General features: G+C 29.4%; 2 protein-coding genes across 2 annotated transcripts; one reads left to right on the top strand and one right to left on the bottom strand.

Moving 5' to 3' along the window:
• Nucleotides 1-9,444: 9,444 nt before the first annotated feature.
• On the bottom strand, nt 9,445-10,056 carry LOC146884392 (uncharacterized). Its single transcript, XM_085665967.1, has one exon. The coding sequence runs from the start codon at nt 10,054-10,056 to the stop codon at nt 9,445-9,447; it is 612 nt and encodes a 203-aa protein (XP_085522093.1).
• Nucleotides 10,057-14,727: 4,671 nt separating this feature from the next.
• LOC114194779 (transcription factor bHLH145-like) lies at nt 14,728-17,238 on the top strand. The gene is made up of 3 exons (XM_085665547.1): nt 14,728-15,118; nt 15,226-15,377; nt 15,461-17,238. Exon 3 carries the CDS (start codon nt 15,478-15,480, stop codon nt 16,603-16,605), a length of 1,128 nt encoding a protein of 375 aa, XP_085521673.1. The 5' UTR covers nt 14,728-15,118; nt 15,226-15,377; nt 15,461-15,477; the 3' UTR covers nt 16,606-17,238.
• Nucleotides 17,239-18,426: the final 1,188 nt, after the last annotated feature.

Below are 18,426 nucleotides of genomic sequence, written 5' to 3'. Positions count from 1 at the left end.
CACTATATTCAGAGGTGTTTCATATAGGTTTGAATAAACATAGAACATGACATTTTATGTCTAATTCACAAGGGACATTGAACTGATGTGTAAAGTGCCAATTTTACTATACATATACTTCTTCATATATAGTAACAAATAAATACTATATTAATAGTTATATAGTAACATACAAAATTACACACAACTTTTATCCAAATATATTATATAATATATAATATTAAAAGAATATGTATTATATAATCATAACAAAGTTATATATATATATATATATATATATATATATATATATATATATATATATATATATATATATATATATATATATATATATATATATATATATATATATATATACTTCAATATACATATAACAACCTAATCATCACATGGTTCACCTATATAACGAATGATGTAAATATTAATTCACCAATATTTAGTCTACCTATAAATTTAAGTTTTCCCTAACACTCTATTAGAATAAAACATAATTAGATATTATAGAAATTATAAATACAATCACTTATTTTATTTTATTTTTTATTTAACCTGTTATTATGTTTGCTAACATATAATTGATTATTTTCTTACAAACGACACATTTGATTCAATAAATATCTATATAATTCACAAACTATCAATCTCTGAACCAACAATATTTCCCCTTTATTAAATTCTAAAACAGAAGAAGAAAATGAGTATAAGCTTTAATAGAGATTGAATAAGTAGCCAAAACTCTACTTGGACGTGTTTATCTTATTCTTTATCCTTTTGTCTCCTCAAGTTTGAAATGTCAAAACACCACAATAATTGTTATCTTTTTTGTTTTCAATCTCGACAATTTAAATTTCTCTTTTTTAATTTCAAACGTTTTCTATATTTAAATAATTGTTTTCTATTGTTATAGATTATTCTTTTCTAATAATAATAATAATAATAATTATTATTATTATTATTATATGTTGAAATACACTAATGTTTCGTTGAACAATTATATAATTATATATACCAATGTAAAGAAGGTTTTTAATTTTTCCTTTTACAGGTGATGCTTTATGACTTACGAGTTTATAAGCGTTTTCCTTTATCATTGCAATATTACGATCGAATTTTAACAACATGATTTAGATTCACTTATGGTCAATTAGTTGAGAATATAATTATTAGGAATTATACGGAACATGACAAATAAAAAGAAAAAATAACTAATAAAAAAATTAATCGAGTATTTGAACATGTTAGAGCGCTAGAAGGTTCTTATTAAATATTTATGTAAAAATAATATGGATTAACAATATTATCTATAATAATATACAAATAGGATTTCCTCTTTTGTGTCCACATTTTAAAATACTAATTTAATCCTTTAAAATATAATTATTTATTAATATTTTAAAAATTGATCGTTACTTAAATTTTGTTATAAAATCATCTATCTCTGCTATTCTCTTTTTCTCTATTTATCAACTGGTATTCTTTCATCTTTTTTAATATATTTCACTTTATTTTTAATGAATATAATTTTATTTTATATATTAATTTAATAACTTTAATAACATTACATCATGATCAACTATTAATATAATATCACGTATATTTAAAAAATATGTACACACATACGCGACAACACCTATGTATACACTAGCATTTTATGAAGTGGAAGCAATACGAAAATGTTTTTTTAGGATCATAGCATCGATCATGGATGGTTGAAACAAATATCATCTTAAATTTGTAGGATACAACTTCAATTATTCTTCTTAAATTAGTGGTCGTATTCAAGAAGCGGTGAATATAGGAATGACAAAATTACTCGTGCCCGCGGATATACGCGGATAAAATCCGTGGCGGATAGTTACTACCCGCAGGTATTTATTACCCGCGGGTAGCGAGTATTTTAATACCTACTTATAAACGGGTTGGGTATCATACTATTCGTACCCACGGGTACCCGTTACCCGTAAAAAGATTAAAATTAAAATTTAATTTATATTTTATTAAGTTAAATTTAATTAAAATTATACTTAACATTATATTTAATTATAATTATAATTTAATTTAATTTATATATATTTTTTATAATTTTATATTAAAAAATTTATAAAAAATATATATTTTTAAATATTTGAGGGTATCGGATATCCACGGATACCCGCAGGTTTTAAAAATATCCGCAGGTAATTTTTAAACGGATACCTGACGGGTAAACGGGCGGGTAACAGATAGATTTTTTTTTGGCGGGTCGGGTTGCAGGTAGGCACTATCCGTACTCAACCCGACTTGTTACCATCCCTAGGTGAATATAAATATATATGGTAAATATACAAAGTACTTTACTATTTTTTAAAGTGCATGGTCAAATTTTGAAATAATGACCAATTTTTATGACTATCAATTTAGAAACTAAAAATTATTGGTAACTAAAATAATTTATATTAATGAATAAAAAATTATAATTGGTCTCTAAATGAGTAATTAAAATAATTTTTTATTATGAATTGGTCTATAAAGGGGTCCCTAACATTAACTACTAAGGTTTTGGCTATCAAAGAAATTAGTCTCCAAATTTTCTAAACATATTTTTTGTCACTAAAATTTGTCATTATTTAGGAATTTGTTAATAGTGATATATATATATATATATATATATATATATATATATATATATATATATATATATATATATATATATATAATAAATTGTTTTTTTTTCAAATTATAGAATCTAACAAAAATTAAATTAAATCTAAAATTTTTAACTATTTCGTTTTCGATATAAATAATCACATGATATTCAAGAAATTTATCTTCTATTTTATTTTACAATCTTGTTTTGATAATTATTATGAAAAAAAATATTTCTATTCAAGCAGAATGTATTTTCTAATTATTAAATTTGATATAATTCAAATATGATTGATAAATTTTTAAAATTTGAATTTTTAAGTACATTTACAATAAAATAGTAAAGTTGAATTTTTAAACTAGTTTTCTTTTGAATGTGATATTGAAAAAATAAAAAATTATTAATAGCAAGTGAGCAAATAAAAAATTCATGATAAATATTATCATTTTTGTTCATATTTTTACATTTAATAATTATTTGTTTTATCTCTTAAAAGAAATTAGTTTTTTAACTGATATTTTAAAATAATGAAAATATATTATTAAATTTTAATGGAGAGCAAAATTTTGGAGGGTCAAAGCCTCCCTATACACCAACTAAAATCTGCCGTTGCATATTATCACTAAAGAATTATTATTTAAGAATGTTATTGAAAGTAAAACCTAAAATGATTTGTGAAAATAAATTATAAGCTACATAATCGAAAGAATGGTACGAATTAGTGAAATAATAAGGATATTAATTAAGTAATGAGAAAGGATGATAATTATGTGGGGGAAGTAATCTCCAATGATAATGATAGTTTGGTGCGTGCTAATAAACAGAAGCATTCACATAATCACAAAGAATATTTATAAGTTTGGTAGTTAGGGTGTAAAGTAAAGCATGAAAAGGATAGGGTTAGATGAAAAAAGTAAAATTGAGAGAAGTAAAAGTTTTTTGTGTATGGGGATGATAGAAGAAAGGAGGCAAAGAAAAAGTAGGGCAAACAAAGTGTGGGTGTAGAAAGGTTTGAGTCAGAGCATAAAATGAGAACACAGAAAAAGGTTTGAGTCAGAGTCTCATAAACAACAAAACCTAATCGTAAACCATCTATCAACCACCGTATAAAGTGGACCACTCTTTTTTTTCTTAAATATCACTTTCTCATGCCTAAGTAATAAAAAGTTAGAAATGGTGACTACTATTATGTATAAGAGGAATAAGAAGGACTAAATTAATTGTCTATTTTTATAGTTTAAGTCAATTATGAAAAACAAATAGAAACAGGATTTGATAGCTACAATATATTTTTCATTATATTTTAAAGAATATATTATTACTTTATAGAATGCTTATGGACCAAGATGACCTAAGTTCATTAATAGGTTAAATGATTTGTGGTATCAAATAAGTTACACTCATTTATATTTGATAAAAATTAGTTGATAAAACAATTAGAAGTTGAAAAGTTAAATAAAAATTAAAAGAAATAACTAAATCTGAAGGACTAAATTAAAAATAGTTTATTAAAACTAGTTGAAGTTGTAAAATAACAAACAAAAACATTGTTAGTCACTGAATCAAATATTAATATTAAGCAAGTACTTAATAATTATAAATTTATATATTGAAATGTTTTTTTTATATAAATTAAAGTTTGGTAATATTAGTGCAAATTTTTTATTATTATTCAAAATAGTGATCATTTTTTAATAAAAAATAAACATGTTATTAAAAATTAAATAATTAAAACAATAATAAACAGGCATAGCGTTCAATCAATAATCTAAAAAAATGTAACATTAAAACTATAATCGAAAGATGGTAGTGATAAACAGCCTTTAAACATTATTAGGATATTCTTTCAATAGACTAAGAGCGAGTTAAAAACTATTAAAAATATATTAAAATGAGTTATCTCGTTATACATTTATAAAATATTTTTATAAAAATTCATTAACCAAATTCATCTATAATCTATCTATAATTTAAGTGAAATAGTTTATTAAATATGTATTTTTTTTTATCAGAATTTATCAAATACGACATAAATAATTCAATCTACAAAATCCTGGCAAACTGTTGCTGAATGATAGTTCTTTTTCTTGTTTGGTTAGGTTGAGAAAACTATGGGAAAGAAGATTCTCTCTGGTTTTGAAAAATCTGGCTGAGATTTTATTAGTTGTTATTTAATTTTAATATTTTAATATTCACTTATATCATTCACACAAAACTAACTCATAATTAACTTAACTGCTTATTTATTATATCAAATATATCAAAAACATTTGACTCTATTATTATATAAAAATTTATGGAAATTAGTCACATCCTGGAATATCATATTCACGTTTTTTATCATCACACTAAACACAATACAGAACGCAAAGAAAATATGTTTTAAAAATGTTTATATACAATAAAGTTTAGATAATAATAATTATTATTATTTATTTACATACCTTTTCATTTGATTAATAAAATATTTTTTTATTAAAATTATTTTTATTCTTAAATAAATTTAAATCTGTCGCTACAAAATATATTAAAATTTACTATCAAATATTGTTATTTATTATAAGTGAATAAGTAACTAACAGTATTAAAAACTAGATAACAACAGAATATAATTGTCTAATTTTGGAAATTGAAAGTCAAATATTGAATCGATTATTTCAGGAATTAAAATTAAAATTACACATTCACAAAATAACAGAGATTCCTATTTGCACAAAAGCCCTCCCTCTTCAAGGCTCCTATTTCTCTTTATTATCCGTTCATGTGTGTGTCCTCGCCACCTAGTTTTCGTTCGATTTTCTCAATGTAGTTTTATTTTTGAATTTATTTTTAATTTGGTCATAATATTGGTAAAGTTTTTTTAATTTGGTCATTTTCGCTAATACCGTTAAAATAGTTAACGGATGTGAACAGTAATCATCACGTGTCATTTTATGATTTTTTTGATTTTTTTTAATTTTTTTTTAATTTTTTTTAATTTTTAATTTTTTTTTATTTAAAAAAAATGTACACGTGTTAAGCTCATATCATGCCACGTGTCATTTTTGTTGATTTTTTTTTAATTAAAAAAAATCCACGTATCAAGCTAATATCATGTCACGTATCAGAATCAAATTTTTATATTCAGTTTGGTCCTAATATTCGTTATTGTTTTCAATTTGGTCCTAGCTTTTTTTTTAATTTAGTATTTTTGTTCCTCTCCAAAGACAAAATATAATTTTTATATAAATGTTATATGGATATTCTTATTAAAATACATATTTTTATTAAATATTTTTAATTTAAAATTAGAGTTGGTTTAAAATTAAATATTTTTAACCTCTTAAAATTTTAAATTAATGGTGTTATTGCTTTTTTTCGTTTTAATTTTAAACTAACTCTAGTTCTAAATTAAAAATATTTAACAAAAATATGCATTTTAATATATACAAATTAAATTTTATCTTAATTTGGAGAGGAACAAAAATGTTAAATTTTTAAAAAAAATTAGGACCAAATTGAAAACAATTAACGAATATTGGGACCAAATTGAATATAAAAAGCTGACTCTAACCCGTGACATGATATTAACTTGACACGTAAATTTTTTTTAAATTAAAAAAAATAAAAAAATTTAAAAAAAAATAAAAAATCACAAAAATGACACGTGGCATGATATGAGCTTGACACGTGAACATTTTTTTTAAATAAAAAAATTAAAAAAAATTAAAAAAAATTAAAAAAATTAAAAAAATTAAAAAGTTAAAAAAATCACAAAATGACACGTGGAGGTTACTGTTCACATCCGTTAACTATTTTAACGGTGTTAGCGAAAAAAACCAAATTGAAAATAATTTACCAATATTAAGACCAAATTGAAAAAAAAAAAACAAAACTAGGATCACAATGAAAAAGACGAACGAAAACTAAATTAAACTACTATTTAAGCCTTCAAATTTCAATAGTGCAACATGTAAAAATTAAGTTGCAGCTGAAACTCTAATTACAATAGTTCCCTATATTTTTACCCAAAGAAAATGGCTTAGTCAATATATAACCATGTATCATATTAAAATATTAAATCCAAGTTTAACAACTAATTTTACTCTAACATGAAAATTCTGTTAATTTAGTTGTGAAATTGGGCCAAATTGCAATAACATATAAAAATAATATTAAATATAAATGAAATACATAAATAAATATTAAATAATGAAATTTTCAAATACAACATGAAATTCTATTAAAAAATCATTAAATAAGAACCAATTTTAAATACTAAAATAATTAGTCATTATATTAATCAAATTAGATACTACTTTATAATTAAAAATTATTGATATCTAAAATAGTCTCTAATATAAATAAAAAATTATAATTGGTTTGTAAGTTGGAGTCTAAATTTATTTATATCATTAGTTATCGAAGTTTTAACTACTTTGCTTTTTAGTTGGTAATGCAAATCGTTGGAAATATTGTATAGGTATGCAATGTTGTACTATAATAATCGTAACTCACATATTACACATATCTTTCACTTTCCTGGTTACTCTACACCGAGATAATATATGACCTAGTTTTTTTTTTTTACTTATTTTACACATGACACATGTCTTACTTCCTACATGTCTACCCATTATGAAAGAAGTTACCCTTTGTGGGTATCTTGTTATGCATCACTTTCCAAGTGAAATGCTTTGCTGATGTAAATACATTTAGTTTCCATAACATGTCATATGACTTTACATCTTCTCTTATGGTCCCCTTGTTTAGTTTCCCAAACTTTACAGTATACTTCTGCAATTTATCTTCCTTCTACAACCATTCATCCATACTATAAGTTGTGATAGATACTTCCATATGTTGCCTTTTTTAAACACATATCACATAAGATGAGTTGTGATATAGTCAAAGGTATCTCTCAGCCAGGGTCATGTCACCAGCCACTTATCATCCTAAAATCTTACGTTATATTGCATTTGATCCCCGCAAACCTTACAACTATCTTTGCATCACCAAGATTCATACCTAGTGTTCATTCAGTTATTTAAACTACGCCACATTCCATACTTGGACTCTAGTACTTCTATCCATAAGTTTTCACTCCCTAACCTCCACTTCTACTTTCCGAATAAAGCTATATTGAAAAGCTTTAAGTCCTTTACTTCCAAGCCTCATTCCTTCTTTGACATACATATATTTTCCAACTTAATCTAAGCAATCTTCCCATTCTCTTGATTCCAACCCCATAAGAAATTTGTTTACAGTTTCCTTATATCTTTCCCCACACATACAAACATTTTTCATAAAGATAGAAATAATAGTGATATTGAATTTGATGATTGATTTTATTAGAGTAACTCTACCTACAAAGCTCTTTTACTTTCACTTTTCTTAATTTTTTGTATCACTCCTTACTAAAATCCAGGTCTCCAATGATTCTCCCTTCTAGTATTTAGAATATGTAAATGAAATAATCTTGATTGAAAAATTTAGGATAACTGTGAATCTTTTCATTATCTTTTATTTTACCCACTCCAAATAAACTAAATGTATCTTAGTGATTTAAAACATGACAAATATGAATACAAAAATGAGATAAATATATACATATTTATTTTCATTCTTGTATCCAATTTAAAAAGTTCAATATTATTCAAATTTATTTTCATGTAGCATTAATTGGTATTTCATCAACACCATGATGGTTTTAGACAATACCTGTAAATGTGAATTTATTTGTCATCCCGACTTTTGTGATCTTTTCTTGTGCCATCAAGCTACACTTATCACTCTGTTTGTTTTCTGATAAATGTGTATGTCATTGTTTTTATTACATGTTATAAATGTGTATGCCTTTGTTACTTACTTGAAGGCAAAATTAGGGTTAGAATTTGTTAGGATTTTTAGGGCTTTTAAAAATATGAGAGATATCATATATATGAGAGATATATGTGATATGTTATACGGAGGAACATGTTCTTGTATTTTATTGATATACCCTATATATAGAGCAAAATATAACAAATATCAAGTATAAAATATTTAGAATATCTCACTCCTAATCTAAAATAATAACTAATTTCCTAAAATTGAAATATTTCCTAAAAACTAATTTAAATAAAAAAGATATTAAGTAATATTCTCAACATTCCTCCTTGCTTAATATTTGTTTATTTAAATTTTATATCTTCAGATTTGATTCTCCATCTTTTGATGCTTGATTTTCTCCTCTTTTTGTGCTTGTAATATTTGTTTTCTCTTTCTTCCATGGCATCACATCTTTCTTCAATTTGGCATCATCCTTCATATTTCTTCTTATATCAGCATCATCTTCTTTTTCTTTGTCTGGTGTGGATTTCATTGTAGTGGCATTAGACCTTTTGTGAATATTAGAATGTGAACCTCCATATACTTTCTTCACTTGGACATCTACTTTCTTCCAAAGATATTTATCTTCTGATTTTGATTCTTCTTTCATACTCACTTTATTTGTAGCAAATTCCTCCTTCATAAAATCCAGCACAAATCTTTTGTCTTTCATGTGGACTTTGAATACCTCTATGTTGTTAGCATTTTTGATCACACATACTTTATTTTCAAAGGAGACCTTATAACCTTTCTTTAGCAATTGAGCAACAGTTAGCAAATTCCGGGTAATCTCAGGAACATATAAGACATAAAAAATTAATTTGATACCTAAATGAGTTTTAATTGAAATTGTTCATGTACCTTTCACAACAAGTTGTTCTCCATTCCCAATTCTTACCTCGAAAATATTTTATTTATTGAGCTCCTTGAAGATTTCTCTATCATGAGTCATGTGATTTGTGCAACCACTATCTATAATCCAATTCCTCCTCTGATTTATCCTCCACAATTTGAACATCTTCTTGAGAATCTTGGGATTTGCATACCTTTTCCACATGTCCCAATTGACTGCATTTGTGACATTTGACATTTGGCCTCCACCAACACCAGTTGGGTTGATGAACTTTTCTCTTGCAATGGGGACAAGATGGAAAAACCTGTGTGTTGTTGTATTTGCTCCTTCTATTTTTCTTGACTATGATAGCATTATCTTCAGTGTAATTTAAATTACCTTCAACCGCCTCATGATCTTCTCTCATCAATCTTCGTTGTTTTTGTGCTTGCAAGGCATGTATCACCATTGTAAAGGTAATTGTGGACAAATCTTTTGTATTTTCTAAGGAAGCAATAAATGCCTCATAATCTGGAAATTCCTTTCCCAACAATTTTATTTTGTTGGCAATACCCAATAATTTGTTTGAATATTCTTTAATCGTCTCTGACTCTTTCATTCTTTGCATCTCAAACTCCCTTATCAAGTTCAAAACTTTCATGCCTTGAATCTTCTCGTTCCCTTCATATTCTGCTTTCAAGTATTCCCAATTTTCTTTGGGAGACTTTAGAGTTATAATCTTGGTCATAATCATTTATGAAACACCTGTGAACAAGCATGATTTTGCCTTTGCCTTTCTCGTTTTCTTGTCTTTATGCGCTTTTATTTGAGCCACAGTGGGATTTTCAGACAAGGAAACATCATTTTCCTCCACAACTTCCCATAGATCTAGCCCCTGTAGATATGTTTGCATCCTTACCGCCCATAGATCATAGTTTTCACTATCAAAGAGTGGAATAACAATATGTGACATATTTCCTTCCATTTTATCGGTAGTAAGAACAATGGCTCTTGATATCGCTTGTTGGGATGTTTAGGACTTTTAAAAATATGAGAGATATGAGATATATTAGAGATATATGTGATATATTATACGGAGGAACAAGTTGTATTTTATTGATATATCCTATATATAGAGCAAAATATAACAAATATCAAGTATAAAATATTTAGAATATTTCACTTCTAATCTAAAATAATAACTAATTTCCCAAAACTAAAACATATATTTAAAATTGAAATATTTCCTAAAAACTTATTTAAATAAAAAAGATATTAATTAATATTCTCAACATAATTAAAGTAAATGAAGGATTGCAATTAGGTCAACTGAGTAAGGTCAAACTGAGACGGAATCGATGAAGGCGTGTGGATTCATGAAGGTCCTTGAGAAGAAGATAACATTTTACATCAAATATAAAAAAAGTAACTGATGTATAATGTATCATTTATATAGGATGATAAATTATGTTGTAATCTCTAATTTATATGTAGGCCACATGTGCGCGCGCACACACACATTCACACACACACACACACACACATATATATATATATATATATATATATATATATATATATATATATATAAAATTTTACAATCAATATAAAATATAAAATATTAAAATAATCAAAGACTCTTTCATGTACTAGTATTTGTAGGTTTACATATTAATTAAGTACTTATAAATGCATGATATTTAATGTTTATACTAATTCCTACTTATACCTTAGAACTTGGACCATGAATGTGAACACTACTACTTCAGCCAATACTTAGGTAGGTTAACCCTCATTTACACCTTAATTACCCAATTATGAATTAAATACATCTTCGTTGCCCGTTGATTATCAACAGGAAAGTACCAAATGTTTATGTTCTTGACTACATACCCGTAGATTCTCAGTTAACCAACTAATGTCATTAAATTTTAAAACATTCCGTCTCTTTTATCCAAAAAAAAACTGAAATTAAAAATGCGACTTTATTTTGGGTATTTGGTGCATGCTAGACATATATATATATATATATATATATATATATATATATATATATATATATATATATATATATATATATTGAAAAAAGTTAACTATTTTAAAAGTTAATTGAAAGGTATGGGAGAAAGATGAGATGGTTAATTAGGGAACAAGTTTTACACAAGGTTATGTCCTAAATGAGGTAGTTGTAGGGCCAGCATGGGGCAACCTGATATTGATGATTATTTAGATGGTTAAGGCACATATCCATTCCATATATCACATCGATGGAAAGTATAATGGTACTCTTTGGCGGGACCAAACCCTAGTAAGCTTTTAACCCAAAGTCTCAAACCCTAAAGTTAGGCCATCGATGGTTAATAAGCACAAAATACACCCTCAGGTGGTGTGTGAGAGAGATACTATAAATTTTCCTCATCGGTGGGTCCCCAACTTATATCTCTATAATTCCTCCTTTGAATGGTCAAGCTACAAATTATTCATCTTCATGTGAAACTACACACTTTTCCCTCATCTCATTACTCTGGTCACCTCCAAATTTAACTGTGTTGATATTAGACTAAAGATAAGAAAAGTTTAAAATATATAAGTAGATACAAATCTTATTTTACAAACTAATTTTATAGAATTAAATTAAATTTAAAACTCACTTTTAATATGGTATTATGATACCATAAATGTATCAGAACATATTTTAGTTAGATTTCTTTTTTGTCTGATTTATTATGTCATCTGTTATTGTAAAATTTATTGTTTGTTGGGTCTATATATCACTTATTATCAGACTAATATTAAACCATTAATTACTGTCTCTTCATACAATTTCACGTAAAGATACAATTGAGTTAAACTTTTATTTATTAAGAAACTATTCATGAACTTATCCTATAAAAAATTCACACTATAAACATCTATTTCTATTCTTGTAATTCTTCCAACCTAGGACAATTCTGTGTTTCTATGTCTAGGTTTTATATGCTAGCTTTGGGAATTAAGTTTTTCGAAAACAAATTTACTATCATATAGTTGTAAAAGCCATGTTATATATTACATTTGTTTTAGTTATTTTTTATTCAGTAAGTGTTAAAAAGATAATTATTTGGCTGAAAAAAAAAAGTTAAACGAAGCATGCGTTTACCTGTGTATAGAGGTTTCACTGTGCCACATGGCTGAAGGGACTACTGAAGTGTGTAGGGTAATCGTGATTTGATACACAGTCCTTGAACGATACGTGAAAGGAAAGTGGAGTAGATCATAAAATTAAAAAGAAAAACTCAAGTTTATTTAAAGCTTAATCTCAGAATACATGCATTTGAATACGCAACAAGGATTATTATTATTATTAGAAAAGAGAAATTAATTAATTAAGTTGCTCCTTACAAAAAAAAAGTTTGAAATGATATAAGATGATATAGAATCTATGTAGCCTTGCTTATTAGTCTAAACGCGTGATATAGACAACGTTATTGATAGAAGAAAAGTAACACGTAACAATGACAATTAAGACTGTAGTAGTAGCAGCAGCATGCATGGTAATTAAACATGAATGTTAAATTTCATTTGGATTTACAAAAATAAATAATAAATAATGATAGGCTTTTTTACCCAGCATATTTTAAAATTTCACATCACATTTGGATTTGCAAGAGTGAAAATAACTAGGATAGTGTCAAGGTAGCAAATAACGAGGAACACGCGAATCCCTTGTCCGATCTAGCAGAAACTTACATTTACAATATAATATATTATATTTTAGGGTTTTGTTTATTTATTTTTATTTTTTTTTCTGGTGTTGGTTGTTCTCATTGCAGCATGGAAAACTACATGCGGATTTCCTGAAATGACCGTACATGATTTATTTTATGCAGAGGTGGGCTACATAGGTGGTTAATAATTATGATGATTTGAAGGGGCATAATGGGAATATCCAGTGAGTGAGGTTTTGTTTAATCATAATAATAATAATAAAGTATGTTTATGCAGATGATGTAGATTCGTCCAGGGGAACGGGGACAAGGCCAAGGCAACCAACCAACTAACCAGAGCGCGTGGTTAGGTTGGAACCCGAGAACATGGTTAGGTGAAGAGTGGTGGGTGAGGGTAAGTAATTCATTGACCAAACAAAAATGTTCAGAAGGTGATGATAGAACTACCCATGGGGCCACAGAGGTGAGAGATGAGAGATGGATTAACTTAACTTAACCCGAGGTTGGATTAGGTTACTGTGGTTCATGATTGTGCACTTAAGAGTTTGCGTGCACTCTTGCGTCTTCAACCCTCACGCACGGGCACGTATCCATGAATGAGTGAATCAACCTTCCATAACACTCTCAATCGCTTTCTTTTTCTTTTCTTTTATTATTATTATTATTTTAATCTGTTTTTTTTTTCATTAATAATTATTTGGATGCACTTCAGTGAAGGGTATATGTGTCAATGCATTTTCTATATAACTCAACTCCTCATCTTTCTTCTTGGTTACACACAGTTTCCACTTTCCACTTTGACTGTACCCAAGTCACGCTTGCTCCCTCCTCTCAACTGCTTTGCTTCTCTCTCTCTCTCCGTCTCTCACTTTCTCTCTCTCCACATACATCGTAAGTTCTTCTTCTACTTCCTTCATGTTCTTCTTTTACACCACTCTTATGTTTTTTCTCTAGCTACTTTTCCTGTGTGTATGTGATTATGTTTTTGCTAACAATTTTAGTTGTTAGTTCTAGGATAATTTAATGTTTGGAACTATTATTGCCTGGTCTCTCAGAGTAAGATCTTGTGCGCGCGGATGTGTTCACTTTAACAATAAAGAATTCTTTTGGTAACTTTTGTTTCCATTAACATGGTGCTCGTAGTTTTTGTGTATGTTCATATTCTGCTTAATTAATGTCGTGGCTTGTAAATTGTCTCAGTTTTTTTAATTAATTAGTTTCAACCTTGATGAAAATTTGTACCCTAGATTTGTTGAATCTCAGTAATTAGTCTGTCCTGAAGGTTCTGTTTTGCGAGAATAGATTCAGGAAAGAAGAAAAAGATTTTTTTTTAATATTTTATTCTGGTTTTGATATCACTTTTGTTTATTTGACTCTATTTTTTAAGCCTAATTTAAAGGTGTTACTCCGTGCTAATTTGTAGATCTGGGATGTGTGAATTCTATTGCAGGGTGTTGAACGAGATTTTGGGTGAAAGAATAGTGGTTAGTGGTGACTTCATCTTTTTGTGGATAAGGATACAGCAGCATGCGGTGGTGGCTTAGTCTATCTGTTGATGTATATCGTAAAGTGATTTCCTTGAACCTGTATTGCAAAGTTATTCTGTAATTCAAGATCCTTTTACCAGAACCTCTTTCAATCACCTCCCTCATCTCTTCCTTGTCTTAAATCAATGGGGTCCAATTTTTTTGTTGTCGTTCCTTGTTACGTTCGTCAGATCAGCTGAAAAAAGCCACCCATCTTGTTTCTACCGCTTCTGTTCAACTGGGTCTAGTTTGATCAGTCTCCTCAACATTTTAGCTGTCATTAGTTTCTAGCTTTTTTTTTTCCTTAATAGTTTGTCGACCAGTTAAATCAGTGTTTTAGTTTGGTTTATTGTTCAATTCGTCAAAACCAGTTTCACAGGAGGGTTCAGATTTCAGACTCATTGTCTCTGGGAACATCATTGTTCTTTCATTTTGAAGGGTTGGAAAAGTAGTTATGGTGTGCCAAGCAGCAAGTCAAACCAGATTTCGGGCATTGAAACATGAGAATGGAACTGCAGGGACTGCTACCATTATAGTTAGAGTTATGGCATGCTTTCAACCTCTCATAGATTGCCAGGTATGTATTGCAGGAACCCATAACATACTTTTTATCATTTTTGAAGTTATGATCTTTTAATAACAAACATGTACTGATAAAGATTTTTGTTTTTGGGTGTTGTTCAGGCTGAATACTTCCGTCATTTGCTCAAGCCTGTCACGTAATAGTTTTTTTCTTTGTTCGTTTTGGGTTAAGCCGGTGGTTTTGTTGTTTTCCTTGTTGGTGAGAGTTACCAATAGTAAAAGATAGCACTTGTGTTTGAATCGTTTTTATTCAGGTACATTTTACTTTGTTAACTTTTTCATTCATTCATTTGTTTCATTAGGGACAATTTGTTTATTGTGCTTTGAAAATGTTTAGGTGATTTTTGTGGTTGAATGGGAGAAAATTGTGGAACCTGGATTCCGGAGCTGCTTTTTGATTGGCAATCTCCCAATTTGAGCTCCTTCAATGCTGCACCCTTTGGCACGGGGAAGCAAAATGGCACAACTGCAGCTATGAATCCAGTTGCGAACTCGGTCTCGATCGCAAGAGATGCGACAATGCCAGCATATGTGTCCTCTGGGCTGCCTCATTCGCAGCTGGGACATTCTGGTGAACCTCATGGTTGGTTTTATTGTTTGCCTCGATTTCGGCAGGGATTTACTACACCTGCTCGAAACTTCACTGCAGAGGAAAAACTCCCTGCTAGCCATGCCAAAGGTTTTGGGGAGGAACATGCCCGCGTTGGAGTGTCGGGTTTCCCTCAGAAGCAATTCCTGGTTATCGATCAAACAGCTGATCAAACAACTCTGGTTTACAGTTCAAGGTTTGGTCGGCCTGTTGAGTGCCTCACTTCCTGGGATTCAAAGCTGCATGGCTGTACCAATTTGAACAACAGGGATGAATTGCTATCGTTGAGGAGAGACGTGAATCATGTGGCTGGAGTTGGACCAACTTTGGATGATAAAGTTGATGAAAATCAGGGAACTGATGATGACATTGAAAGTGAGATGCATGAGGACACAGAGGAAATCAATGCATTGCTTTACTCTGACAGTGATGGTTATTCCACTGAGGATGATAATGATGACGACGATGATGATGATGATGAAGTTACCAGCACAGGACATTCACCCAGTACAATGACCACTCACGATAATCGGGAAGAACCTGGTAGGGGAATTGAAGAAGTTGCTAGCTCCTTTGGAGAAACAAAGAAGCGAAAGCTCTGGGACAGGGCTTGTGATGGTGACACTGGTAGTTCTCTTGATGGAAAAAGACCCTTTGAAGTTGAAGATGATGCAGAATCAAGATGCTCCAGTGTTGGCAACAGTAGTAGAGGGTCAGGTGGAATGGGTTATAAAAAGATGAGAAAAGAGAAGATTCAAGATGTTCTGAGCATTCTGCAGTGCATGGTTCCTGGTGGAAAGGGCAAGGACCCGGTGGAGCTTCTTGATGAAGCCATACGTTGCTTGAAATCATTGAAACTGAAGGCCATAAAGCTTGGACTTGATGCCATATAAGTTGGAGAATTAGAAAAGGGTATCACTTATTTAATACGTTTATGTTTGCGTGGTTTTAGAATAATAAACAAGGTATGGATATTGACCTGAAATAATCATGGAAGGTGGGTGTGAAATGAATCCCTTGAAGAAGGCATTAGTAGATGATGAAGGTGGTATTATGTAATGCAACGAAGAAAGAAAGAGGTATAATGGCGCAATAAAGGAAAGAAAAGAAAGAGAGAAATGAATGATTAGTCGATGTCTTGGGGGTTAGAGAAAGTAGCACTAACGCTGGCATGGGGTGTGAGCTGTTTTTGAATGAGAAGACTGGTTGTTCCAAAAAGTACCCAAAAACGAGAGTGCACGCCTCTTGGCTGTTATGGGCCCCAACCTCACTTCCTCTTTTTGTAACCTTGTCGTGTTCAATCCTTGGTGGGTTTGCCTTTTCTCTGATGTAAAAATTATCACTAGCTTTGGGTGTGAGTTGAGAGAGAGTGTGTGTGTGGTGACAACTTTGGGAGAAGGGGCCCCCCTAAACCCCTCTATTTTCTACTTCACCATGGATGACACAGTAATGTGGGAAACACTGATCTTTGTGTTGTGTTTCGTGCTGCTATTATTATGGGTCTTCCCTCGGAGGTTGTATCGTAACTGGTGTAAGGGCTTGTTACAGAAGAAGGAGAAGAAGGTGATATCTTGGTCGGTCGAAATTTAATGTGGTTGGTGTTACTGTTGTCCTCTTGCCTATGTAGTCACGCATTTATGATATCAGAAACTTACGTTTTTTTTTTTTTTCATTTCCATTGTTACTGTTATAATTTAGATGATTTGTATGTGCATTGATGAAAATTTGAAAGCGTGAAAAGTTGTGTTGGTGGGGTGATAACTGATAAGGGCCCGAGGGGACCACAGCGTTGAATTATTAGTGAGGAAGATACATGTGACGTGTAGCACGAGTGGGGTTGTGGTGAGTAGTCAATAGTCATTGTAGGCATCTAAGAAAAGAAAGAATCTTGTACAGTGTTTTGTTGAAGTCCATTGATTTTCTGCACTGCCAAACAAGCATGCAAGAGTTTATTGCCATGCTTGCAGAGGGTGGACTCTCAACTTTATTTATTCTGCTTTAACATCTGGTCAAACATTTATTACTATTTTTTTCTTTTCAAACCATTCTTGTTTTAATAAGAAAACCACTGTTTTTGCATCAAAACAAACAAAACAAGTACAGTACTATGCCAGATTAAAGAAAGTTTAATCCTTTTTTTCTCTTTTGTAGCAGTCTGTGAGCAAAATTTTGACTTCTTAAGAATTCTATTATATGTTAACCATATTTGTATTACATAGTGTTGACACTGTTTGTATTAATTGATCATGTCTGTCTCCTTATACATTTTTATATAACGTGACAATTACTGGATTGTCAACTACGTTTTGTTGTTATCTTTGCAGTTAACAATATTATTGCTATAGAATTCTTTTGTTTTGAGAACTAAACCATGATTAAAGACTAGAAGAAGTGTCTTTAATAACACAACGTTATAGACTAACTCACTATTTTAATCTTTTTTAATGCACTATTCTAATGGCTTGATTCCGCATTCCATGTGATATGAACTTTTGAGTTCAAGAACAACAATGATAAATGATACTACTATTAAATTTGCATTCAAGAGCCTTGTTCAAGAATTGGAAACCATGATGGTCTCATTGATTGAATAACTTGGATGACCCAAAGACTTTTTTTTTTTTTTTTTTTTTTTAAATATTACACATTCTTCATAAACATTCAAAATTTTGCTTTCGGTTACTGCAACCACCAACCAGGGTCCATTCTATAGA

This window comes from Vigna unguiculata, chromosome 8 (genome assembly GCF_037176805.1).
Source record: "Vigna unguiculata cultivar grain cowpea cultivar isolate G323 ecotype 2 chromosome 8, ASM3717680v1, whole genome shotgun sequence".
Classification (NCBI taxonomy): Eukaryota; Viridiplantae; Streptophyta; class Magnoliopsida; order Fabales; family Fabaceae; genus Vigna; species Vigna unguiculata.
Note: the sequence above shows the minus strand (reverse complement) of the source record. Positions and strands in the feature narration are given on the sequence as shown.

Coding starts and splice junctions, on each gene's coding strand:
- LOC146884392 (XM_085665967.1), bottom strand. CDS start 10,056: ATGACCAAGATTATAACTCTAAAGTCTCCCAAAGAAAATTGGGAATAC.
- LOC114194779 (XM_085665547.1), top strand. CDS start 15,478: ATGGGAGAAAATTGTGGAACCTGGATTCCGGAGCTGCTTTTTGATTGG.